Raw genomic sequence first — 27,069 nt, 5'->3', positions numbered from 1 at the left:
TAGGGGGTGTTTAGGGGAGAAATCAAAGGCAGAGAAAGGGAGGAAAGACTCTCACTTGTGCTTTTTTTGATTTTTAAGCACCATATCTAAGTGCTACCAGAGAAATAAACACTTTGTGTTAATTTACTTCTAGGTGCTAAACTTGCAGACAAGCTTACAATAGAGACTTAACAAAAAGATGTACACTAAAACAGTAATTTTAAAAAAAGTTTCACATGAAGCACCATCATCATTATTTCTCATTAGTCATACCTTCAAAAACAGCTTTGTTGGATAATCCCAAAGCTGGCACAGTTGCACCTTCTGGAAGATCAGATGATTGCTGGGGTTTTTTTTTTGTGTTGGTGTTTGGTTTTTTTTTTTTAAAAAAAAAGAAAGAAAAATACAAAAAAAGGTTACACATACACAGATTGTCAGGTAGGTTCCTATTTCAAAGGCCACAGTTTAAGGAATCCCTATGATAAAAAGTGACCTTTCTAGAGAAGTGAAGGTGGGCACTTTGAAAAACTCCCAACTCATCCAGAACATACCCTGAACAAAACAAAGACCAGTATTCTGCCAGGTAAAAAAAGCTTTTCCAAGGCCTCAGCTCAAAGGTTTTGCTATAAAGCATGCATCCTTAACCCTAACTACAGGTTTTCTTCCATAACTTTATTTATTCTAGGATATACACTTGGGGACCTTTGTGCAGAGATGGAAAATGATTAGATTTAATAGCAGTAAAACCTCTTCCTTACACTGTCTGAAAAGTTCAAAGACTGTTTTACAGAATTGGATTAATAATTTAGGTGACAGTTGAAAATACTATGTTATTTATTTAAATGTTCATAATTTGGTAAGAAAACGGATGAGACGCGCACACACACACCCCCAGTCTAAGGCCTCTAAAACAAACACAGTTCTTCATTACAACCCAAAGTCTAATACAATCCCATGGATTTGAACTGAATATGATCCTATTCAACCCTTTTTGAATATAAAGCTGGATTTTTTGGTTTTAAGTATTTTTTGGGGAAGGCATTTGAACAAAATTAAGAAAAAACTTACCCACTTCAATGAAAAAAAGAATTCACAGAAAACAATTTTAATAAAGCTATTTAAAAGTAGCTGTATCATTCGAGCTCATAAAGCCTTCCTCTTTAAACAAACCCCATGTGAAACACTTCATGGCATCATGGATCAAAAAACAGCACTCGGAGGAAAAGCTGATAAGTAAAGTCTACATAAAAGTAAAATAATAACATCTGCCAACATTATAAAAGCGCGATGTTATTTGCACAATATCATTAATGCAAATGCTTACAAAGTCTTACAGAATTAATGCATTAAATAGCTACTTAGGTAACTTCTTGCTATCAAAAATGAGTAATTTCTTTCCAAGATACTTCAACTGTTAATGAAATGGAAAGGCTAATCTATCTCTGAGAAGCTGCAGAGAAAACACCCGTTTTGAGCCAGAAATGCAAAGAGCACACAAGGCACTGTATAGAGCAGTTATCCTGAATGAGGTCTGCTCTACAGAATGCAGAGAAAACCAGAATTAGATCTTAGAGCAAATGGGGAACAAAGAAAAGATGGCAACTCTGCAGTCTTGTCTTTCCACAGAGTGGAAAACTATACTTAACAGCAAAGAACTAGAATGTAAAGGCCTCAAGAAAATTTCCAGTGCCAAGAGGAAATAAAGCATGAACAAATACATATTTATAAATATTTATATGCAACAACTTACAACAGTGCTGAAAGCTTTAAGCTATTTCCAAGCATACAATTAAAAAAACACAACAACACATAACCACACAACAATAATTACATATAGACAAGACTACTACACCCCTAAATTAAGGGAATCACATTCCCAGGCTTTATTGTTTTCTTGCAAATCGCCAAGTTTGTATAGCAGTCTACTTGGTCTGACTTATTTAAAATTTACTCATACGCTCTGCAATCTTCAGACACTAGGTCTTATTTAGTTTCAAATATAAGCTGTTTTATAAGACAACACCATAAAAAATACATATGAAACAACACACATAGAGACAAATAGAAGGGAAAGGAAAAACAACATTACAGTTTCAGAACCATTAAAAGAATTTTTATGGAGTTTAGTGCAATTTAACATTTTCTAAAACATTCATTTTATTTACATGAAAAGAGGGCTGTCTTCATTTAGCATTGCTTTAGCACACTTACATGGGAGCACAGCTTCTCCACTGGAATACCAGTGATGTTACTGAAGTTTTCTATAAAATTCTTGGGAGCACGAAAAACTCGAAGCACTTTTTCATCTGCTCCCGACACAAACTGAAACCGGCCGATCATTGCCAGACAACGCATGTCATATCCATGTACTTGAGGCCTTGCAATTTCATGCCACGTTACCTAAACGAACAGACACACAGTGAGTTCCAAAAAAGTACTAATACTTTACTTGCTGACTTTGTTAACATAAAGGAAAGTTAATAGCAACTTTCTACTGACATTCATAAATCTGATGTATGCTCACATACATCAGTTAAATCCTATTTTTCCACCAAACAATTCCTGTAATTACTAAACTGTGTTCCTTCACAGATATGTTTAAGGCATTTGCTTATTTTTGTTACTATGGGCACACTGCACTTACTATGACTTCTTCATGATAGACAGTCAGGAATAGGACATAATTTGCTTAAACAAAAGAGAATTGTATGCTACTTACTACTTTAAAAACTGTAGCTCTGAAAGATGTAAGAAAGGTAGGGATAATTACCTTGCTTCATTCATCTGTTTTTCACAAAGCCCAGCAGCACTGCTGTCAGCAGGCTACAGGTTCCTACTTCCCCCTTTCCTTAAATACTTGATTTTAGTGAGACCATTTAATAGAAAAAATGACACAACCAAAATAGCTTCTTATGGAAAATCCTATGATTTTAGAAGTGTTTTCATTTGAAGTATTAATTTTTTTCTAGTTTCCTGAAATACTCATATCCATGCTTCACGTATTAATTCAAGAAAACCAGAATTAACAGCTGACCAGAAATTAGGTTGGCAAGTTAGTTTTACAGTCACACTAAGCAAACTATATTAGCAAAAGACGACATTCTTTATATTTCTTTTCTAAAAATCTAAATTATTCTACATTAAAAAAAATCAATCCTTAAAAAAACCTCTTTGTTTTCTAGCAAATACACTTTCATTAAGATTTTTAGTAAGTGTCATTTGCTACTACTCCTACACGATACTTCAGTTGGAAAAATACAGTATGCACTTCTGAGTTGACTGCTAGCAGAATTAGAATTAATTTAATCAATTAGAATTAATTTAGACTACTTCAGTATTACAATTCCTGGAAAACTGCAGCCAAGACAAAATTTGCATTGCACCAGACATCATACAAACATAAGGAAAGGCATTACATTGGCTGTAAACTGCATAAATTACACTAAAAATTCAATTGCATTTTGAATGTTGAAGCTTCCAATAAAATCTCAATGGAACATCTGAGACATCCTACAAAATCTCATGTTTTCACAAGATCTTGATTATTTTCTAATAAGAAAAAAAAACAATTCTTTAAAAACAAAAAACCAAACAGTGCAATAAATCCCTTTTACCCTTTACTAGTTGCATCTTTGCATTTTTTAGAACACAACATGTAACAGCAATGAAAAAAAACCAACCATGGAAAAAAACCAAAAACACCAAAACCAACAAAACAGATAAAGAGAAGGCTGTGTGAGTCATGCAATAAGCTTCTTCCAGAAAAATCAGAGTGCAAATTTATATAACAAATTGAAGCTGATTGTTATCCCTTATTTCTGACATTTGAACCCAGTACAATATCATAATTGAGATTTTAATAAGGGATAATTATTTGCATTTAACACTTAGTTCCCTTTTTATGGAGAAAATGTGAATGCTGAGCTGCAATAGTAACTTTTCATAGATATCTGAAGCACCCATTGTGTCTTGTTAAGACAAGCATCAGATGTCACTTCTTGTAATTTTTCAGTTGTTAAACTCAGTATGGTAAAGAAAGTAAGGCATTGTAAAAGCCTGTGTTATCTAAGGTCATGAGCAGCAGAACAACCTGCCTGGTTTTCAGGGTTCAGAAGTCTTGAATACATGCCTTCAAATGACCCATTTCTATCTCAACCCTCCACCTCACCCCACCAACAGGATACTATAGCTTTCTCCCACACCCCATGCTGCAAAAAGTGTTGATGCTACTTGGATTTACTCCTAGTCAAACTAGCCAGGTGGCTGCTCTTTGTCAGGACAGGAAAAGAAAGTACAATAATTCAGTTCACATCAAATTTAGATATGAAGACTGCAATCACTCTTCTAAATCAAGAGGATAAAAACTTAGCATGCAGCATACATAACCAAGAGTGGTGCTTCAGTAGGTCACAGAGAACACGATATTCACAACTCTCTTGAATGCTGCCAACTTAGATCATGTGCTAGTCCTGGACTTTGTTTCTGTATGTCAAATCCAACATGCTATCTTTTTCACAGGGCTGTGGTACCCTCCAGATCAGAGATTAGGGGAAGAGGCAGGGAAAAGAAACTGGAGATGCCCTTCCTACAACACAAGGCAAAGCTTAGCACTTGAGCTGGGATTGCCACCACTCTGTGTGGCCTGAAAGAAGGAAACCAAGGAACCGATGTCAAATTCACTCTCAGAAACATCAGACATCCTGTGCTGGTGTACACTACAGAAGCTTTGGTAAGACAGTTGTAATAGCTGCCCTTCGCCTGAACAACAAATAGCACAGCTTGCACAGGGTCTTACATGATTTCAGTCTAGTTTTTGCCAGTTTCCAGAACAGAACATTAGTATTGTTCTGCCAGAAAAAGCTGTATTTGTGGATGAGGAAAATGCTTGACCAACTAGAAACAGGAACATCTGCATTCCTAGACAGGTTTTCCCACACCAAAATTTAGACTTATTTTGAAACACACAAAGTTATTCAGGAACAATTCTTCCTCAAAAGTTGCTTGTACAGGTACCAACTGCACTCATGCAGTTCAGCTAATCATTCTGGTAAAAGTCATAGTCATAAACAAAATAGTGTAAAAAAAATACAGTGAGAACTTTGCTTAGATTAAGCTTGTGTAAAAAACCATAATCCAAGTTGAGTTTCGTTATGACTATCTGCAGCTGTGCTTAGCCAAGTGTTAAACAAGGACAATAGATGGTTATTAGAACCAGCCATGCGTTCCTCCTTCTAAATTACTGCACAGCCTCGTTTTTAAGACCCTGGAAGAACACTTACCGAAGGTAATCCAGAGGTGAACTCAGGATTAAACTGCAGTCATGCTATGCGATTGCTAAAACTTTTCCACTAGTATTTCTGGAGTGAAAACAGCACATACTGAATAACTAAACTCTATTTACACAAACAGTTTTGAATAGATCATGGCTTGGGGAAATTTAAAGTACGAGTTATATTCAGGTGACTTGTTCCAAACTAAGGACAGAAAAGTCCTCTTTACCAAGCTTACAAAACCTTTGAAGATCATACCTCTGTCTCTTGTTTTCTTTTCCATGTAGCAAAGAGTCTAGTAGTTTGATCAGAACCAACACTGATGATAAACTCTCCTTCTGGGTCCCACTTTACATCTTCTACACTGTTAAAATGTCCTGAAATCACAACTTCTGGAGTCCATTCTTTCTACCAAAAAAGTCATGAAAGAAGCAAGAAGTTTTCAATTGACTGACAGGCATATTCTAACTGAAAGCATCAATGTCCTTATTAAGAAAGCAAAACAAAAAAATGACATTTGAAAACAGCAAATTATTAGAACTCAGAGTGGCCAAATAAACACAAATACTGATTTACTGCTCCATTCTAAAAGAAACTTGTGTTATTAGTTCAGCTGCCACTTCTAAACAAAGCACAACCACAAAGGAGTTCAGTCTATTCCACTGACTTTATGGTTCTCCCACTGAAGCAACAGGTTTTAGAGCCTCAGAGATTGCAACCTCCTTTCTGTGCAGGAGCAAGACTCCTACAGAAAATTATCTGCAGAGAAGGACTATTTCAATCATTAATTTTAAACTGTACTGTTACACTTTTCTACTAACAACACAACTTACCTCAAGTGACAGATATGTGTAATTCTTTTAAGTAATAATAATAATAATAATAATAAAACTGCATACCTTATTAACTGCAGTCTGTTTCCAAAGGTGTAGTGCTCCATGAAAAGCATGAGCAATGATCATTGAACCATCTGGACTAAACTGGCAGTCAAAAAATCCAAGGGTATTACCACCCACTTCACCTACCCGCACCTGAATTAATGATCAGAAGTGAAATATTAATGAAAATCACCTTCCATTCATATAAACTCATCCTAATCTCATGGGATGAAACTTTAGCTATAGGTAACAGTTCACATTACACACAAAAAATACATCTAAAGAATATTTTAATTGCAAAGATAAGTACTAAAATATCATGGGAATTAAAGTTGCATGCCAGTTTAATGAAGCCTCCCTTCATAAACATCTGAGGATAGTATCTCACTCAATCACCCAGGGGAAGAAAACACTACACCAGATGAGACGAGAACCCAATCTTTTTATGTTTCAGTCCAGTCTGTTGGATGCGAGTTTCTTGTCATCCATTGCTTTCCTATTGCTCTGTTGCACAAAAATGGAAAAAAGGTCCAAAGGAACAGTGGTTCCCAAATACTCTTTTTTTTGTCCTCTTCATTTCCAAGATTCACTACCACATTTCCACCTTCCTCTTTCTCCATGAATCCCTGCATTCTCCTGAATGCTCCACATTCCTTCTGTGGCATATTTTGGCCTCTGTTTTGTGCTTCCCTTGTGACTTTGCATGTATGTAAGCATGCATACACACACAACCCCCTTATAGTTACTCTAGCACTCTTCCAAGTTTGTAATTACATTAAAAGATGATTACAGTTACATTTTCAAGTGTTATTCAAGAGATGAAAACAGAATTCCTTTCAAGCTTAACTCTTAACAATTACCCCATTATTACACATCTGCCTTTAAAATCACAATGAAATGTATCTATACCTCATTCTAAATGACAGCATGGACTAGTTCATCCATTTTATTAGCACTTATTCCAAAAAATACCACTCATATGAAAGTGACTGATATGCCATGCTAGAGGCAGAATTCTAGTCTCACCTCTAAGCAGAGGAATGATTTTGTGAAGACTTCTTGTTCATCATACCAAAATGGCAGAGAAAATGGGACGTTCCCCTTGCACCCCTCCTCCCTCCAGGCTTCCAGCTCAGGTTTCTGTCCCTCAATGCAAAAAGGGCTGTTGCAGTTAAAATGTCTGATCAAAACTGTAAGCTTCACATCTGAGATCCAGCCAATGCAAATGGAATGTACAAAAAAAGAGTAACAACTTGGAACAAGTTTTACTGCACAAGCTGCTTTAGAAGTTTGTAAATTTAGCCACAACTAAGTGTTACAACTAGGGACAACAAATGGCATCTCTATGTGATCACCCTATCATGAACTAATTTCTATTTCAAGTCGAAAGGCACAAGAGCTTTTCAATGCAACAGGGAAAAAATTAAATCTACCTACTGTCATTCTCTTTTCTTCCTCTCCCAAGAGGGGATTAGAACTTTCTTTGTGACACAAAAGACCATAAACAATGGTTGGCATAAACCACCACAAACAATTTTGGCTGAACTGTTGCTATTTGGAAAAGCAGGTCAACTGAAAACAAAGCCATCTACCAAAGCACTAGATAAATCTGGTTGTACTTGTTTGTTTAGGATGATCCCCATTAGAACAGCATTCAAAATACTGTAGTGAAACATGAGTATCCAGCTCAAAGGGAAGAAAAACCCTAATCACAGCCCATGAATAAGTTACTGTGAGTAAAACCAGGCTTATGAATTGCATGTCAGCTGCTCTGTAGTAACTGCTTGGGTGCACATTCCCACAAGGATTAACTACAAATAATTAAGGATGGTTTCTTCCTCTTCTTACCAGGAGTACACAAAGTGTGTTACTATGCAGCACTGGGGTTACCATACTATGAGTGCCAGGTGAGCACAAACTCCCCTTAGAAACTCCCCAATATGGTAATAAGAAAGCAAACAAGCAAAAAAAAAAAATACTGAATCACATCATTTTTGAAAAATGTAGTTTTACTTACAACACAGCATCAGAATGAGTATTTTTGCAAGAAAAGGCTTTTGCCTCTCTCACCCAGCATCTTATAGTTTTTGTTTCCTCCAGTGCACACACAACACTGAAACGCAAATTGAATACAGTACATCTTGTAAGAAAGACTGACACTTGCCTGCTCTAGCCAGACTCCAGATTCCTTGTCAGGTTCCCAGATGATCACAGTTTTGTCCATTGATGCAGACAATATCCTCATTGGTTGTTGCATGCTGCCATCTACAGTACACAGAAAACAATTACCCTATAACCTATAAGAATACTTTCTTAGAGTCTGGTATACTGAAATCCAAACACACTAAGAAAATTGTTCAGCATCAGACATTTGCAAAGCAGTACTTAAATGCCAGACTTAACAAGCTCTACATTCTTACTAGGCATTCATTAGGAAGTATTGTTATTTTTCAGCCATAATCTCTCAAAGGAAATATAAAACATGTACATGAGAACCACCATATCCTACTGTTTATTTGCTCCATATTAACACTGAATCAAATGTAATTTGGAGGAAAAGATAGAGCTTCACAGAGAGACTGCATAGCAATTCTCAGTCCTACTCCTCAAATTAGTTTTTACAGAGAAATTTCCCGTTTAAAACAAAATAATCTCTATCCCAGTAATTACTGTATTTTTTCCAAATTAAATGTCAGATTCACTACAGACTTCAATAGACTCTAGCATCTTACAGCATTAAGGACTGCTCCCCAGAACGCAGTTAAAGACTCCAGACAACTGCCCAACACAGACAGAACAAGGAAGAGGAAACTGGTTTATCTCCCAGTTGGGAAACCCCTAGAACTGCTGGGGAACCTTTCTTGAGAACAGAGACATTGGTGGGCATCTCTTGAGGCAGTATCTTGTGTCACACCAAACCTTCTACTTTCTGCACTGAGAACGTCTCTCTCAGACCAGTCTGCTTCTACTGAAGAAAAGCTGTTTTGGGGAACTCAGGACTGGGCAGGCCACAGTACGCAAGCAGCTGCCATGTATGCAGAAGCGTTATATAAGACACCTGGGAAACTTCATGGCCTAACAGTACAGTTTTTCAGATTGTAATGCAAGACTTGCATGACTGTTTTGCCTAAACCTTGCCTTAATGGGCAAAATCTTTTATTGGTGCTTAAAAAAATAAATGAACGAACAGATAACTAAGCCAATATTTCTAAAGCAAGTCCTGTGTCTTTCACTGAAGGTATTTTGACATTCTAATTGCATTCTACTGTTCAACTGTTGTATATACACTGAAAAAAAGCTGTGCTTTGTACTGGTGAAGTCAGCTGCCATCAGTAACTCCAAAATACCTCAGAATAAAAGGCACTTTTGCCAATAATAATACACAAGGGCATTCTGAGGATGCAAGCATGTCAAATCAAGAATCTCCTTCCCTTACACTCCAGGCAGACACATACCAGCAAATCAGCACCACAAACAAGGCTGTCAAGAATTTAAGGACTCAAAAAGAAAGATAAAGACAAGGGCAAGATACAAAATTAAACTGTAAATAATAATTTTTTCAATAACTGCACTAATGCCTTAAAGCTACATACTAGCTATAGAAAACCTACACTCAAGGAAACTCTGGCATGTTTTATTAATGTACAAATGACTGAAGATTGATCTTCTCAATGCTGCTATTTGTTCCTTTCTAGTTCAAGAAAAAGAAAGGAGTTCTCTTGAGCTAATGCTGACCTTTCAAAGAACAGACACTTCAAATATATGTATTAAGGTAAAATATTAGAGCTATTAATTCATACTGATTAAACTAATTTTTATTCCATAAACAGCAAATCAATTACAATAAAGTCAGTACAGCTCAGTTATTTCATTCATTAAACAAAACATGAGCAAGAGAGAGCATCATGAAATACACAATGACAGACAGAGCCTGTGTCGTAAGATATACTATTGTGGCACAATCAGTCAAAACATCCATTTACTTATAAAATGACATTTGGAGAATTTAAACATTTTCATAGTCCACAATAACAAGTGACCATGCAAATACAATACAAAAACATGTGACTGTACTCCGTGTATACAGTACTTAACTGCTAAGTGTTTGATATCTTTTTACCTCGGGAAAACGAAGGTTGCCAGTGAACTGCATACACCCAGTTTTCATGACCAGCCAACACAGATTCCAAAGTAACTGCATATGTTGTATCAGTATCTACCACAAATCAGAGAAAAGCACATTTCTTTCTAAAAGCCAAGAAACAGCAGGTCATTTCTGATATCTTCAGGGAAAAAAAAATCAACTGCTTGCACCATCTACCAATATCTCAGTAGACTATTGTCACTGAACAGCTCCTTGAAAACTGACCTTGCCACAATCCCCGAGTATCGGATTGACACTAAGAGGTCAGCCTATTGCCTCAGGGTGATATCACAGAATTCCTGGAGAACTCTCAGCAATTTTGAAATAGACTCTCTGACATTGCTTCTACCCATACTCTTAACTTAAGCATATTTACATCTCCAAATGACTATAAATACAAGCATTAAGATACTTCAGACAACTAATCAGAATTTGCTGCAAGTAGCACGAGCACTTTTTTCACATAACATCATAAAAACTTCATTATATTACCTAAGTTGCCTAATAATTTACCCCACAATGTCAGCATTGCAAATCTCTGATGTTACAGTGCTCAAAGAGTATATTAACCAAAAAGCAGGCCTACACATACTTATCTGTAGATTATCTCCAGTATTTTTCTAAGATTTAAGCTACAGTAGCACCTCTTACTGCATTGAATTCAAAAGAAAATTAAAGATATTAAACTGGAGAACTGCACAACAGCTTACCCCCCAGACTAATATATTTTCAATGTGCTACATTTTGAATATGTGTAACAATGCATGTTGATATTAAGCTCTTTCACCACTTCATCACTTTTTTAAACACATCATTAACTTTACATAGTCACAGCTTTAAAACAACAACTCCACTTTTTCTTAGAGCTGATTAAAAATAATGAAGTCAAACTGGTCTCAGATTCTTTTAATACAAGCAACAAAACAAATGATATGGTAATCACCTTGTTAGCCACCCTGAAACCACAAACAGATACACAAGTGAGAAGTTGTAGAAGAGAACTTTACAGCTGTTACCTACCTTTGACAGTGAAAACATTCTCTTTCAGTCTTATGGAATCATCTTCAGTTTCTGGAAGTTGCTTTGATTTTGTACACACTTTCCAAATTCTTATCAAACAATCCTGAGCACAGCTTGCTAAGAAAAGGTCTTCACCTATGTGGTTTAAAAAAAAAAAAATTAAAGCCATGTTTTCATTGCAATCACTGCCGTGATTAATCCACCATCTTTCCAAACGTACTACAGCATTATCCTATTTTTTTCCTGTTATACTCAATATCATAAGATGCTGGTTTATTTCAACAATTTACTCTCCCATTTCAACCTCCCTGCTAGTTTAAAACAAACTGACTATGGATATGTTTCTGCTTATAAGACATACAAGACATGGTAAATACTGTACATATTGTATATATGCTTCCTTACTACCTATGGCCTTCACTTCTGACAGCCTCAATTCTCTTCAGTAGCTCCTTTCCTCCTTCTCTTTCTTCAGGACTGTAGCATCCTCTAATTCCTTCTATTTTATTTTTGCCATTGCAAGAACTATCCGATTAGTTAACATCTGAATATTGTCTTCTTAATCTCCTATTCTTAAATTAAAAAAAAGAGAGGGGGAGAATAAAAGTACTATTTCCTCCTACTTCCCCCCCCTTTGAAAAAGCAGGCAACTATTCCTCACTCAGATACAACATTGGCATGTTGAAAAGGACAAGGTGCTAAAACTCCTATTTGTTTGCATTTAGCTACCCGTCAGGTAAACATACTTAAAGCAAGCAAGACAAAATGAAGGATGCAAACAGAAGATTTAAGTGTTCTTATTCTACTGCGTATCAATCCTACTGTGGTCATAATTTTGATAACTAAAATATAACTGTACAACAATTCAACAGTTCTTATGTTTCAACAGGACAAAAAGTTCTACCTTGATTTTTAATATTTGTACCACAATCTCAAAAAAAAAATTCACAACCGTGAGAGCTGAAGCGCTCCTGTGCATCAAAATCATTGGTTGGAGAGGTAAAACAGTAGTACTGTCGTTAAACCAGTATTCTACTTTATTCATCTTTCATACTGACCACAAACTGCCCATTCTATGCCTCTTATCCAGTCTTCATGGCCAGGGAGTATTAATGTTTTCTGAAACTGAATAAAAATTCATGTTATATCATAGAAATGCACTTTACCACACACATACGAACAATTACCTTTGGATTTTCAAGTCTTGTATGTTTACAGCTTCTATTGTTTGAAACTGGAAAAATAAGCTGTTACTAAGGATTGCAATTTATTTCTAGGTTCTACATATTGATTTTGATTAATCTTGATTTTGCCACCATTGGGTGTGTGTCACATCAGGGCACTTTCCACATATGAGCAGGCAAGAATAAATAATTGAGGTGCTTCAAGAGGCTGTAGTCTCTCTATGATATAGATGAAAAGTTTATCAGGCTTATTGTAGCACAAGAACAACATAATGCAGGTACAACATGGTAAATTTGTATTACATGTGTGACATGATGCAAACACAGATGATGTGGAAAACTATTTCAGGTGAAAATCAAGTGTAAAAAGAAGGGTAGATGTCTTGAAATTATTTCAGTATTTAAATTTGTGATATAATACTATTACTTATGGGGCGAGAAATATTCCTTATGTTTAAGTTTATTGACTAAGTTTCTAGGGAAGGCATACATCAAGAACTGTATCTGCTGATGAAAACCTCTTTGTGAACACAGACTCAAGAACACAGTCCAGATTTCCTAGTAAGAACTTTCATTAGTAGTATATTTTCATTCATGACATATAATATCACCATTCTGATTTAATTCAGAAAAAGATTTTTTCATCCCAAGTTGACTTAAAATTGTCTGAAATAGCTACTATAGTTAAAATGTTAGCATAGTTTAGTACAAATTAATAATTATCACATTATTTCTTGCATTCTGTTCTGCTAAATCCCTTACCTAGGCCTACTAAGAGTTAAAGATTAAGTGACAATCTTATCTCTCAGCACAAGACTGCAACTGAGTTCTCTTTCCCTATCTGTAACAAAAAATAAAATTATTTTTTGCAAAATTTAAAAAAGAGCAACACAATGACTCTCTCAAAAATCTGTATTCTGCTTCAGAGACAATAGCAATTGTAATTCATTCACACAATTTTACAGCTAACTAAACGTAGACAGAAATCAGTGCCTCTTCCCTTTGGTCCACACTTTCCTGAGTATTCACACAAATCACCTTCCCATCAAAAAAACAGTACTCAGCTTCTCCTCATTCTACATTTGCATTGTTAATGTTACAGAAGATACGTGACCAGAACAGCTTAACAGAAACTTCCAAATGTTTTCGTCTTGATTAAGAATGTGTTCTCACAGCCCCCTAAATCTCATCAGGCTTGTCACTTCTGCACTTGTTGGCACTTCTGGATGTGGAATTCCAGACAGATTTTTATGTTACCCAACTGATTATGTGTAACTAAAGGCAGGAACAGCCCAGGAAGTGAGATTAGTGATCTAAAAATTCTTCCAAAGGCTATGTGTTTCTAGCAATACACAAAAAAACCCCAAATATCTTTTTAGCAATTCACATTTCAGGTAATAGACAGAACACCTATTTACATGATCTTTGACATAATGCTCTGCATTTTACATTCATCAAGGTTAGCTGGTAAAATTATTCCCAAGTGAAAGATCGGCTCAGGCTGAACTGTTGCTAACATTTTTGTGTTTTATGGTTCCTTTCATGTTGAACAGTGTGCATATCTCCTGAAACTTGACTTTAATATTAATCTAAACACACATCTATTAATTTAATTTCAAGGTGTTGGGTGGGTTTTTTAAATTACCCTCACCTCATCTCACATCAAAGAGAACCATTAAGAAAAGCAGATTTTTTTTTTCTCTTTCAAGAGAGTAAAACTAATTATTTCGAGGTTATTTGTACCAGCCCAGGTTTCTAATTCACTTCCTAAATAGGGTTCTAGGCACTACTTCACCTGAAGTCAAGCATGCAATTATTTTGTGCTACAGAAAAAGCACTCAAATTTTTCAAGATACCGTTTCCCATAAAAATAAAAGTTGTCCACTGAAACTGTGCAAGGAGTAGTGTTGCTGTTATGACCTCTGCCTGGGATTTTTTGTATTGGTTTTGCTGTTTTCTTTGAAGTCTATGTTTCTTGGTATCACACATTCAGTTTCTTCAGATGTATTCTGTTCTAAAATTGCATCAATTTAAAGCTTCTTGCAGATGAACACAGTCATTTTAAATGATTTGGTCAAAGTTTTTATTAGGTTATATTTGCAAGTATTTTGAGCTGTCAGTCTTCTCATTTTTACAGATTTGTTTCTACAGTCTCAACTTTCTCCTTCTCTATTTCAGTTTTTCCCTTGGTCCTATTGGAAGTTACAATACCAAGAGCTGAATCTAACAAAAACTCATGGTCTGAGTCACATACTTCACAGGCTTTCCCATGCTTCTTAACTAATCTCTGAATATTCTACATAGCAGCCATCTGGTCTCTTTTCTTTTAGGCAAGTCTTTTCAGTCATATAGGTAACTGAACTAATGAAGCCTGGTTGTCTGTGGACATGCTCAGCATGCCCTGCACAACTAACTCTGCCCACACTTTGGGTATATGTCTTTTAGGATCGGGCTGGTGGTACTGTCTGGCAAATTTGGCAACTGCCACATAAGATAACAGAGGTCATAATCTTCTCATTTTTTCTCCACCAGACACTAGATATCCCTCCTCTATCCTGCTGTTAGTCTTGTAGAACTAGAAAGAGCCTGAATTATCCTTGAGTCTCTTATTCCACTTTTCAATTAGGCCAAATTATTTAAGGGAAACATACTTGAACATGCACAGCAAAAATCTTCTCACAGAAACCAAGCTCAACATAGAAATGTTCTGTTTTAAAGCTCTATTTTGATCTTCTGATTTTACTTACTTCCCCTCCATAGGCCTGTAATACCTCAAGCAAGAAGACATATAATGGCTTCTGAAAGATTTTTCCCTGGGTACTTTTATAAATCAATACACTCTTTCAAGAACTCAGATAAGCAAAGAGCTCATTTTCTCTCTACTGCTTAACACAGTAAGGGATCTCTGGGTAGAGTCTTAAAGGATTTAAAGCCTGCCCACTCAATTTCAAACAGTAGTTTTTATGAATAAATATATTTCAACGGTAGAATTCATGACTTTACCAAAAGGCAGCCTTTACCAGCTCACTGAAGATGCCTCATCCTCTCTCAGAGCATAAGAGTCCCCTCCAAGTTTCATTAGAATGTCCCGTTATGAATATGCATTCTGCCCTGGGGTTCATACAATCTTTTTTAGGACATTAACTAAAAGAAGAGGTTTCCAAGAGTCACAATTAACAGGACAGAACTACAGGCCCTTACCAGTTAGAGAAGGATGCAGAAGTTTAGATTCTAATCGCTGTTCTATGCTAAGTTCTTGTCAAAAATGACAGGATGACACTACATTTCCTTCAAATACCTCTAAAAGTAGAACTACATAAGCCATGAAAAGGTGCCAGCAGATCTGAGAGAAACTGACTAAAAAGGAGAACCTCCCTTTAGCAGCTAGGAAGGAATTTACTCAGAAGGCTCACAAGAATGTTTTTATTCTGTTAATAGCTGTAATGCACTACACAGGCACTTTTACTCCATGGGGAATCAAATCTGGGCTCTTCTCTTCAAGGTCTGTACAGTCTACTTAGCTAAAAGATGTTCTGGAAAGACAGACAGAAGTGCCACCTCATTTAAATAAGAGAGGCTCTGAACCCCAACTCTGCCAGGACAGCTGGTGAAAATACTTCCTAAAATTGAAGAAAAATGTGTGAAAAATAACACATGTAAATTAAGAGAAAACTCCTCATCCTTGTATGATTAAAGTTTCCTATTTAAAAAAAAAAAAAAATAAAAGACAGCAGCACAAACTTGCTTATGAAGCTGAAGATGGAAGGTTTTTTATTCCAATTACTTTCCTTTATCCTCCACAAATTGATTGCATTTAAGAATGGCTAAGACTGCTGTTATACTTGGAAGTCTGGTCAACAACTGGCAAAATAAGTTACGGATCTCTGAACACTTTTGGCAGTCAAACTGTTTGTTAATCTGAACCATACAAGAAAATAAGTTCCAGATTTTGAATGAGAAAGAATCAACTGACATAAAAGTCTTTCTTTAGCACACAGAGAACCATGAGTGGCATTCTGCCATTGCAAATTTCCAGAGAATGTCATTAAGCTGGTTTAACTCATGAGCTACCTAGTAAAAAAAAGCTAAGAAAGTAACCTTTATTTCCTGCTTAGTGGTCTAGAAACCACTGAACATACCGGATAAAGGATGAAGTATTTATTTTATGGACAACAACAACAAAAAAATATTATTGTATGTTGCAGTATGAACAGGCAAGATTATCCATAAAGTAGCTTTTCTCTCTTGCAAAAAGGAGTATCTATTCTTCAAACTAAGGGGACCGTGCCTGAACAAATCCAGAAAAGTCATTCCTACATACGTTAGTTTCAATGGGGGTTTCTGAATGGTAGGTTCACTGGTGCATTGTTGGGCAGTGTTTGTGACTTGAGGGTTTTTTTAAGGATGTGACAGGAGTGATATTGATTTCTGTTTTGGAAGACAGTCATTCAACATATGCTTTAGACTCTAACAAAACTTCTGAACAGATGCAAGAGAGGACAGAATTTCTCTGTAGTACTCCAAAGGAACATTTAAGTATATGAAAAACTGAAGATAGCTACAGCTTCCAAATAACAGATGAAAAATGTGTGTGCTTTTAGAAGATAAGACAGTTCTTCAAATATTTCTTTCCACATTCAGAAGCATTCAGCACAAAAGGCATACTTAGCAACAAATATACAATTCCACAGATAGAAGTCATAACAGTTTTATTATAAGACTTTATAGACTGAAAGTAACATCATTTCCATGTGAACCACTCAGTACATGGACACTGAGTAAAGAAGGACAGTTGTAACTATTTTATATCAGTGAGAATAGAAACACAGGCTATCTTTCACACAGGGAAGAAAATAAGAAAAACTAACACTTTCATGCACCGAATGCAACTTCAACATTCTGTATGTACATTTCATCATTACCTAGAACAATGGATGAACTATTTGAATAGAAGTAGTTGTATAGATAGTACTTACTGAAGAACCTCAAAAAAATCAGCAGGATATATGGAAAGAAAAGAAGCAGAAGTAGTGAGTAATCTGAGCAAGAGACAAAACCTTCAATTACCTGGCCATTCTGCTGTATAAACAAATATATTTTGCAGTCGTCACCACCACAAGCCAATATTGGTACTGGAAAAAAAAATTACTCAAGTTACAAAATCAAATATTCTAGGACATTGAAAATTATATAAATAACATGAAAATCAATATAGGATCAATAAATATCTTAATACAGACAGGCAAGCATGATACCACTTTATGTTTTCCAAATTTGACAGCTAATATTGTTTGAAATAAACCAGTATTTCAAGAATGCAAAACTTAAAAGTTATTTTGGCATGTAAATAATATCTACAAATACTTAAGATGCTAGAATAGTTTCCTTCAAGCTCACATATCTGTAGGAAGTTCAAGTATTAGGGAATTAGGGATTTTTAATTAATTTTGTCTAATTTATTGATATCAAAAAGCATTTGTTCCAAATACAAAAGGAGCAAAGCAGCAAAACAATGTGATTCTGAGCCAATACAGTTCAAGTCCTACCTAAATCAATAGGTATATAGATGGACGTAGCATAATTATTACAGAGCAAAAAAGACCAAAAAAGGAAGGCAGACCACTACTCATTGTACACAAGGACATGAAAGCAGTTAACATTATTAGACACCTACTCAAGTCTCGCATAGCGGTTTACTTCTACAAGCGATCTAGAAAGTATGCAAAAAATGTAAGTCTACTTAATCTAACAAGACAAAGATATGTCTAAAGGGGAAAACAAGAGAAGTTAGGCAGTGTATGAGTTCATGTCTCCCACAGAAGATGATGGTGAAAAATAGTTAACCCTTACTCCACTCTTTTTGGGTCATAAAGATGAAGTTGTACTGCTAGAGTTTGAAACAGCAAAAGAAAAGTAATTAGAAAATTATGAAGAAATAAGTTATCAGGACTAGATATTCACATTTCTCAAGTCTAGGTAGAAAACAAAATACTAAGTTTCACTAAAATCAACTACTTAATTTAAAAAAACACCTAAATGTCATCCTTTAAAAGAGGGAAAATTATCTTTATTATGGATAGACCAAAAAAATCAATCTGAATATTTGCAATAAGTTTAAGTTCTATGCTAATTTCCTCTTTCTGTCTGTAGCAAATCTGTGCCTAGTTATCTGCACTTCCTCTCGAACGTCTAAGTCACATTTCACATTCTCACACCTCCACCTGCTTCTCTCTAGTGTCTAAGTCACACTTCACCTCCATCTTCTCCTTGCCTTACACGGGGCCAAAAAAGACTGCTTTGGACTGGAGGTAATGAGTTGTTTTGAAAGAAAACCTGATCTTTAGGTCCATGGAAATTGGGCAAGAGTGAGGGTTTTTTTCCACAAAATATGATACAATGTATGTTCTTGGACCCTGTATCACCCTTTCCTGAGAAATACATTTTAGGGGCCATTATAGTAATTACATATTTATTCAATGGAATAAAAGTTTGATTAACAAAAACAAGATGAGAATATTGATCTAGTTGCTGTACCAGACAAATGCAAAAGATTTCACTCAAGAAATTCTATCAAAAAATATATAACTGGCAAAAACAGACTAGTATATAGTTTTTCACATAAATGCTCTAGAGTATTAGAATTTGGTTCTGACTCAGATAAAGTCTGGCAAAGGAAATAGAAAAAAAATGAATTGAAAACTGTGGTCCAATTGCGATGGGGACAGTGTGATAGGCAAAACTTTTTCAGGTTTGCTCACTCTTTTCTTCGCCTGTTGCAGTTCAGTTCTGAGGAGGTAACTTTGTCAGAGGCCAAGCTATGGCACCACAATTATCCAGGTAGTGAGAAGAATCAGTGTATGACAAAAGGGCGGATCAAGACATGTAAATTCTATTCCCAGCATTTCAGAAGCAGAGTTTCTGCAGACACTGCAAGGCAAAAAGCAACCAGACAAACAAAACAGCACAAAGCTTTTCTTCAAAAGTCAGAAAACACCTGTAAAGAAACTCCTTAACTAAGAGGCTGCTAGTAAAGTGCTTAAGCTATACTCCAACTGCAAATGATTTTTCAGGTTTTTGATCAGTCTGTTGGCTTTCCCCATTTGATTTCTTCACAGAAATGTGGTTTGGGTTTTTTTTTTTTTTTAAATCATTTCTTTTCAAGGACAATCAGTTAAAATACTAGGCATCATGAACTTCAATGTCTTTTGCAAGTTAAAGCATATAGTATGTATGATTGAATTTTCAATGCGAGCTTTAAATTTCTTTGCTTGGTGAAATTAGAGGTTTACTGTAAAACCTTATAGTTCAGGAGAGTAGTTTAGAACTCTCAGAAAAGTAATTCTGTATTTAATTCCTGACTTAGGAACTGCAGATTGTCCTCAAGAGAAAAGCTTCTTTAAATCTTAATACAGCTGCCAACACAGCCTTCAGAGATTTCAGAGCAACTCCTAAAGTTATCATATATCATTTTCCCCTGAAGCTCATCAAAATTCCAAATGGGCATTACAGATTAATGTTTCTGACAGAAAGATCAGCAGTGAAATTTTTAATAATATATTTTAACTACTTTATTTAGATTTCAGAGTTAACATACTCCTCTGCACAAAATCAGTTCAATCCTATGGAATACTATGTCAGGTTTAGGGAAAAAACAGAGAACATGGCTATGCTGTATTAAAAGCCCCTTTATAGATTTCTAGGGTAAACGTTTCTAACCATACATTTATGGTTCATAATCTAAACTGTTTCTTGACAATTTTAGCAGCACAGTTCATTCATACTGGAACTGGCATTAAAAACAAAAATGCATAGGATTTTTTTTTTATTTCTGTACAAGACCTACACAAATTATTTACCATTTAAAAATAATTTCAGTCCTTCAGAAAAGTGAAGTACTTTTTTTTTCAGGTTATGAGGACTGTGTTTTTTTGGATAACTAATTTGAATTGGGATGGGAAGAGGCCATAATAAAAGATTGTCCTGCTCTGAATGCAACTTTAAGCAACACTGGGTGTTGGGGACTCTGGGAGATTTTCACAGCAAAACAAAATGCTTGCTATTCCAACATTTAAAGAAGCTTCAAGCACTCCATGCAGTTTTGGTTCCAGAAGTAATTAGTTTTAAGAACATGATAAGCTTCATTTAACATTTTTCCAAAATGATGTCACTTCTCTTATATACAACATGATTTCAACATTAAATAGATGCACTAGAGTGTTACAGTGAGAATTTCTTGCCTGTACAGTATCATAAACAAAGAAATAATCTATTGCTTTGCAATATGAATTTTAGACTCATTAAACTGGCACTACAGACACTCCTAACAAAAATTCACAATGGAGGTAGTGATTTTAATTTACTCTCAAGCCTTTTAACTTCATCTCAGCAATCACCTAACAGAATATTTACAGGAAAAAGAGAGAGAAGTTTACAGTTCTTTAGCAGTGCAGATGCTGCTTTTGATACCAGACACACTCTGGAAATGGACATTAGCATTTCCAAATGGGACAATGCATCTCTATAGAGCTTTTTATATCTCCCAGAATTATCACAAGCCAAAAAATAAAATAGGCTTTTATATAACCGCTCTGGAGGTGTACAATCAAACAAGACATCAGTGTGGAATACATGTAGCAAATAGTTGAAAATTCTAGATACAGTAAGAAACTTTAGTACTTTTTCCCCTTGGTAGCCTGGCACTCCTCCATCCATCCAGGTGAAAGGCTCTAATGATACTTAAACACAAACCTAATTCAACATATGTATCTGTCTTGAGCATACATTTTTTTTAAAAAAAAGCTTCTACAGATTTGCAACAGAAGAACGTGTCTGTGGCAGGCTACAAAAACTGAACATTTATGTTAAAAGAAAACTACATAAACCATGCTGAACAGTCAGGTTAAACTTGTTCAGCATCTCAATTTTGTCACATTTAAGACTGAACAGGTGATAAACATTGCTCATTAATCTGCAATTTTTGATGTAGGCCTGCAGATTCTTTTTATGGATCTTGCCCTTCAATCCAAACAACAAGAACAAATATACACAGCAGCACCACAAGGACTGGATGAAACTAACTGCATCGTCCTATCCTGTTCACTTACAGCCCTGTTAACCCCTTCTTAAGCACTCTGTCTCAAGAGTTCAACAAAAGAATTCCATTTCGGCATCATTTTGAAGAAACTGTAATCATCCAGTATTTTTCTAATTGCCAAAGAGTTCAGTGAAAATCTTTAGAAACAAGCAACAGGTTAGGCTGATTCTGTAGAAAACAAAAAATATGGCACAAGGATCTTGAGTGGGTCAAATTAAAATCTATTTGGGACATTTCGTAGATCTTACATTTCCTGCATTGATATTCAAGATGTGCATCTGTACTTTACCATTGCTGCCAGGCAAGAAGGATAAGCAGACATCCATAACAAATCCATTTCCAAACTGCAGAATTTCAATGCATTTAGCTAGAAAACAAGAACAGACAGTGTTGATCTCATTCGTTGTTAAGTATTAGTTATACTGTCATTTCCTACTACATTATGTAGTTCAAATCTTCCATTCAAATTTATTTTAAAGAGCTGAAAAACTTCTACTTTTTTCAAAAGCCTAAATAATGTTATCTTCTGTGGGGCCACAGAAATTCATCCAGAGTTTGCAGAGTTAAAAGATAAGTCACTATTCTCTACTGAGTATTTAAGTTGTACAGCTTCACTGCAGTAACACATCAGAAGCGATAAATATGGCAAATTATATCCTGTGGCAACAGCATTCACTACACAGGAAGCTAAAATTGAACCCATTTTCTACAAGAGCAGATAGAAAACTGAACAAAAACCTACAACCACCCCTGAGATCCTAGAGCAGTTACACCAGTAAGCCATCAAGATCAGAGTAACCAACTGGATAGCAGAAAAACCTCTCTACAGAAGCAGACTTGGTCCTTCCATCACTGGAACTCACAATAGCGAGACAAAAAGTAAAAGGACAGGACTTCATGATGTTCTTTGAGAGCATAAGAAATGCCTTCCAGAACCCGGGGCTGAAGATTGGCAGCTCCCAACTATTTCTCTCATGTAGGCAGGGCAATCTGAAATCCTCAAGTTCACTCGGTGAGGAAGAAAGTAGCTTGAGAGATGCAGTCATTAAAACTCAACTAGCAAAAAACACTTTAAATTTAGATTATCCACCCTATCAACTTCTTGATATTTCAAAGAGCTGTTCTCCCATGAGTCTGTGCAATGACCTCATTCACCAGAGGTCATGATCCTGTTATCCCAAACTTCTTTGTGCTCAAGTCAATAGCAACAAACAAGTGACTAGTTTAAACTCACCTTTCTAATGCCAGCATTAATAATTTTACTAATTAATTTTACTTCACACACACATACAGCTAGTCTGCCCTCATGTTACAGGGCAATAATGGTTCAGGTCATCATATTTTGAATACACATTAAAACCAAGTAAATTTAGCCAATGCAACACTGATGAAAATTAAAGATAAATCATTCTACAGAACAAATCTAACCCAAAGCTGTTAAACTAGTATAACCCTCAGCTTTCAAAGAGCAGTACAGTTGTTTGATGTACCAGAGTTTGAAGAGAAATCAATGTAGCTGCATTAAAATATGTTAGTATTTAGCCAAGTACTTCAGTGGATTAAAGCATTCATCATTTTTAAGCCAGTATGTTGTCTCTAATGTTAAGAAAAAAAATGTTACCTTCTGAACCATGCCGAGACCAGATTCTCACAGTAGAGTCGGAAGCAGCAGAAGCTATTAGCAGATTTAGATCAGGTTCATCCGACTGGTAGACAGCATCCACAGCACAAACAGCTTCATCATGGCCTTTGAGAGGAATGCTTTTCACAAGCTGAACATATCAGAAAGTTTTTCAAAGTTTTAAATTCCAGTAACTTATCTGAGAAAATTTTTAAAGCTATTTTAAGAAATGAAATAATACTGAAAACACTGCAGTACACCTGCAATGGCAGAGCATCTGCCAAGCTATGCTTAAGCTATAGCATATTCCAGAAAAACACAGAGAAGGGATACAGCAGTAATGAGTATTAACTTGGTAAGATTTTGTTCAAAGCTGAGGAGAATTAAATGTTCGTCTGTACACTATACAAACCTCACCACTTCACCACAGAAGTTAAAAGCAGTTTGCCTTCCTTTTTCTCCTTCTCTTGCCCCTCACCCTAAGGAACATCTCATAAAAGTTTGGAGAACCTCAGTGAAGGAGACAGAGCAGAGAACACAATGGAATAAGTAGCAGCTACAGGAGCTCTGTCAGCAACGTTTAGTGTGTTCTCGCAAATCAAACCAGCTTTTTCTTCCCTCAGAATACCAACATGAAAAACAAAAACTCTAAATTTAGACTTAAGTACCTACTTTCTGAATTAGTGAATAAATACAGGTGATTCAATTTGCAATCAGTTCTTCATAAACACAAAGAGCAAAACAAGATACTTTTAATTCTGTGACCAGAAGTTGTTCAGACTAAATTTGGTCATAAACACACTTGATGTCTCCTTCCATAATATAGCCTGGTAGGCCCCAGTAAGAACTTTTGCTCGGTCCAACACAGAACTTTGCCAGGTTTTAAGAATTTACACTAGTCTAGAACTTCATTAAAATGTGCACATTTAGTCACATTCTTTTTCAAAGACTGCCACGAGGCTGTGCACCACATCAGCAGAAAAGGTCACTAAAGGAATCTGTAAGTCATTTTAAATAAATACCTAAACACTTACAATGGATCAGAAATTATTTATTTCTGAGAACATTCCCCCATCAGACTAGGTGCATTTCCCCCTAGTATGCATTTTCATGCATTTTAAAATGGCAAGTCTAATCTAGTTTCAGATAGCCTATGAAATGGGTTACCTACACAGCCATTCACAAACCAATGCCTAATAAGTAAGATTTTATCAGTTAGATAATAAAAGTATTTTATCTAAATTTCAGTTCATCCTGAAGGCCCTTTTACAGTATACTCCATTTTTTGCCTTACATTTTATAGTATGAATAATAAATTAGCATGTCTCCTTACTTTTCTCAATTTCTCTGAAAAAAAATCAGTCGTTGCACTTTTTTTGTTTTTAAACACCTACACCAACTTGCATATCATCCTTGCAAGACTACCTAGATAGAAACACTGCACCGTCACGCAGGTTGACCGTAAATCACTACAAAACGTATATAAAGAAACGAAGGAGAAGGGTACAGGAAATGTCAACTCAAACCTCATGGTTTGAAGATTTTAAGGCAGTTAAAAGGAAAGAGCTACATGAGATTAGAAAACTGATGACTCAAGAACAGAAAAATGGGATTTTTTTAGACATGCTAGACAAATCTACTTGATGACTGGCTATCTAATTTCTTCATAAAGGCTGATTTGAAAAAGAGAAACTAGAGAAAACAAGAAACAACTTTTAAAGTAAAACACAGCATGACAGAATACCAACAATTTGAAGGAGATACACACAACATTCAATAGTCAGGGTAAACTGAAGAGCTATAAATAAGAAATATAGACAAAACATAATTTGAAGTATGTGAGAAATGAGGGTGGGGGGAGCTTTAAAAAGAGGTTATCTTTGCTCACCTGATTATTCCACATTCCTGTTCCATTCCATTCCCAGAGAATGAGTTGTTTATCAGATCCACCAGAAACTAACTCTGTTTCAGAAGCTAAAAAAATACATTTTGGAAAGTTTTGTGAACACTTACTTTGTAACAACAGTCAACAGCATACACAGTTACATTGGTTACTACTCACAAAATATCATGTATCAACTGTAAGCAAAGTTTCAATCAAAATAAAGTATGGCTAATATGAGTCGTGCTGTGCAAGAGAGCTTAAAAGCAAAGGTATTCTCTAAGACAACATAAAAAGAAAAGTCACAGGAATATTTAAAGTTTTGTATGAACGTGATAAATACGTCTTTCCAAAAAGATTCTCAAATCCAACAGTGCAATTTTTTCTTTTTTTGTTTGGAGGATAGGAAAACAAAACAAGAGAAATCTAACCAGAGAGAATTCAAAGCTTCACATGAAAATTTAATTCTCAAGTTCCCTGAAAATAATTTATTTTAATCAGTTTTAAGAAGAAAAGGTTTTAGTCCAACGAGATGAAAGGATGGCAGTTTATATCACTATTAAAAAGGGATGTTTTCACTTCAGTATTTCCTCCCCCAAAAAGCAACAGGCACATTGCATTAACGGTCCAGTCAACGGCCCCATTTCACTTTGTCAGTGAGTTTCTATAAATGCCTAAGGGCAAGAATACACGCCTTTGAAAAGCCTGCACTAACAACTTTAAATTCTGAAATTACTCTCAAGCAAAAGCCTCATAAGGATCTCGAACATTTCATCTTGAAAGCATACTTTTTCGTGGATATGAAATTTACAGCTTTACGTCGGAGATTTTTTAAAAGGCACTGTAAATCAGTTTAAAAGTTAAACGACGCAAAACTCCAGACCCTTACTAAAGAGCCCGGTGGCAGCACAAGCATCAGAGCCGCGACCTGTCAGAGCCACCGCAGCCCCAGGCAGAGCAGCCTCCCTGGCTGGCGTTGACTGAGGGGCCCAGAGAAGACACCCCGCCGGACCCCCTCGCTTTACCGGGCAGCTCACCTGTGTTTCCCCGGTCCGATTCCTGCGGAGACACCTATTAAAATCCCTACAGGGAGGCTGGGCTGAAGGCGAGAGGATGCGCTGCAGATCCCTGTTCCTTCAAGTATACACCGCAGCCCCTCTGTTGCCGATCCTCCCTGCTCACCGCCCCAGCCAGGGGCTGGGCAGCAGCGCCCGCGGCCCCGAGGGGAAGCGGCCCCGGAAACCGCTGCGGTCGCCAGACACACACACCCGCGGCCTCCCGACCCGAGAGGACGGGGAGGCAGGGGAGAAAGGCCGCGCTACTCACCGCCGTCCCGCCGGCGGACCCAGCGCACGCAGTTCACCCTGCCGGCGTGGCCGCGGAGGGCGGCGGCCGCCCGCCTCACCTGCGGGAGAGAGAAAGCACCCAGCGTGAGGCCGCGCTGCTAGCCCCGGCTCTGGTTCCTGGCCCCAGCTCCGGTTCCCGGCCCCGGTCCCGGCCCGCTGCGCCTCAGCTTACCTCCGGCTGGTAGAGGACGACATCGCGGCAGCTGCCGAAGGCGAGGAGCCCCCCGCGCCCCCAGGACACGGCCCCGCCGCCCGCCCGGTTGGCGCAGCAGGCGACATGACAGACTTCCACGGGCGCCGCCATCTTCCTCCCCGCCGCGTGCGCGACCTCGCGCAGCTCCCGTAGCAACGACCCCCGCGCGGCGCCCGAGGGGGCGGGGCCTGAGGCGAGAGGGGCGGGGCTGTCCCGCGGCCTGAGGGGCGAGGGGGCGCGGCTCCGGCCCGGCCCGGCCCAGCCCCGCCAGAGCCGGGCGGCCGCGGGTTCGTGTCCCTGGGCTGGGGAAGCGTCCGCACAGGGCAGGGTGGCTGTGGAGAGAGCGCGGCTCTGGGCTTGGTGTGTGAGGGAGCCCCGCGGGCCGGGCCTCGCCACCACAGCCGCTAAAAATCAGGGCGTAAAGCCCAGTGAAACCGAAATTAGTTTGGGTTTTGATT

General features: G+C 37.1%; 1 protein-coding gene across 1 annotated transcript in view; it reads right to left on the bottom strand.

Moving 5' to 3' along the window:
- Positions 1 to 26,746, bottom strand: part of ELP2 (elongator acetyltransferase complex subunit 2) — a 41,509-nt gene extending 14,763 nt beyond the window's left edge. Inside the window, exons 1-14 of the mRNA XM_074899377.1 lie at positions 26,591 to 26,746; positions 26,399 to 26,477; positions 25,079 to 25,164; positions 23,191 to 23,341; positions 21,859 to 21,936; positions 17,543 to 17,607; positions 12,350 to 12,416; positions 11,292 to 11,426; positions 10,248 to 10,343; positions 8,292 to 8,392; positions 6,149 to 6,280; positions 5,508 to 5,657; positions 2,191 to 2,379; positions 253 to 322 (exon numbers count right to left, since the gene is read on the bottom strand). Of these exons, the coding sequence (XP_074755478.1) occupies positions 253 to 322; positions 2,191 to 2,379; positions 5,508 to 5,657; positions 6,149 to 6,280; positions 8,292 to 8,392; positions 10,248 to 10,343; positions 11,292 to 11,426; positions 12,350 to 12,416; positions 17,543 to 17,607; positions 21,859 to 21,936; positions 23,191 to 23,341; positions 25,079 to 25,164; positions 26,399 to 26,477; positions 26,591 to 26,722 (1,531 nt within the window). The 5' untranslated portion in view covers positions 26,723 to 26,746. The remainder of the gene's footprint in view (positions 1 to 252; positions 323 to 2,190; positions 2,380 to 5,507; positions 5,658 to 6,148; positions 6,281 to 8,291; positions 8,393 to 10,247; positions 10,344 to 11,291; positions 11,427 to 12,349; positions 12,417 to 17,542; positions 17,608 to 21,858; positions 21,937 to 23,190; positions 23,342 to 25,078; positions 25,165 to 26,398; positions 26,478 to 26,590) is intronic.
- Between the last annotated feature and the right edge of the window lie 323 nt (positions 26,747 to 27,069).

The sequence above is a fragment of the Athene noctua genome, chromosome 2 (assembly GCF_965140245.1).
Source record: "Athene noctua chromosome 2, bAthNoc1.hap1.1, whole genome shotgun sequence".
NCBI classification, from domain to species: domain Eukaryota; kingdom Metazoa; phylum Chordata; class Aves; order Strigiformes; family Strigidae; genus Athene; species Athene noctua.
Note: the sequence above shows the minus strand (reverse complement) of the source record. Positions and strands in the feature narration are given on the sequence as shown.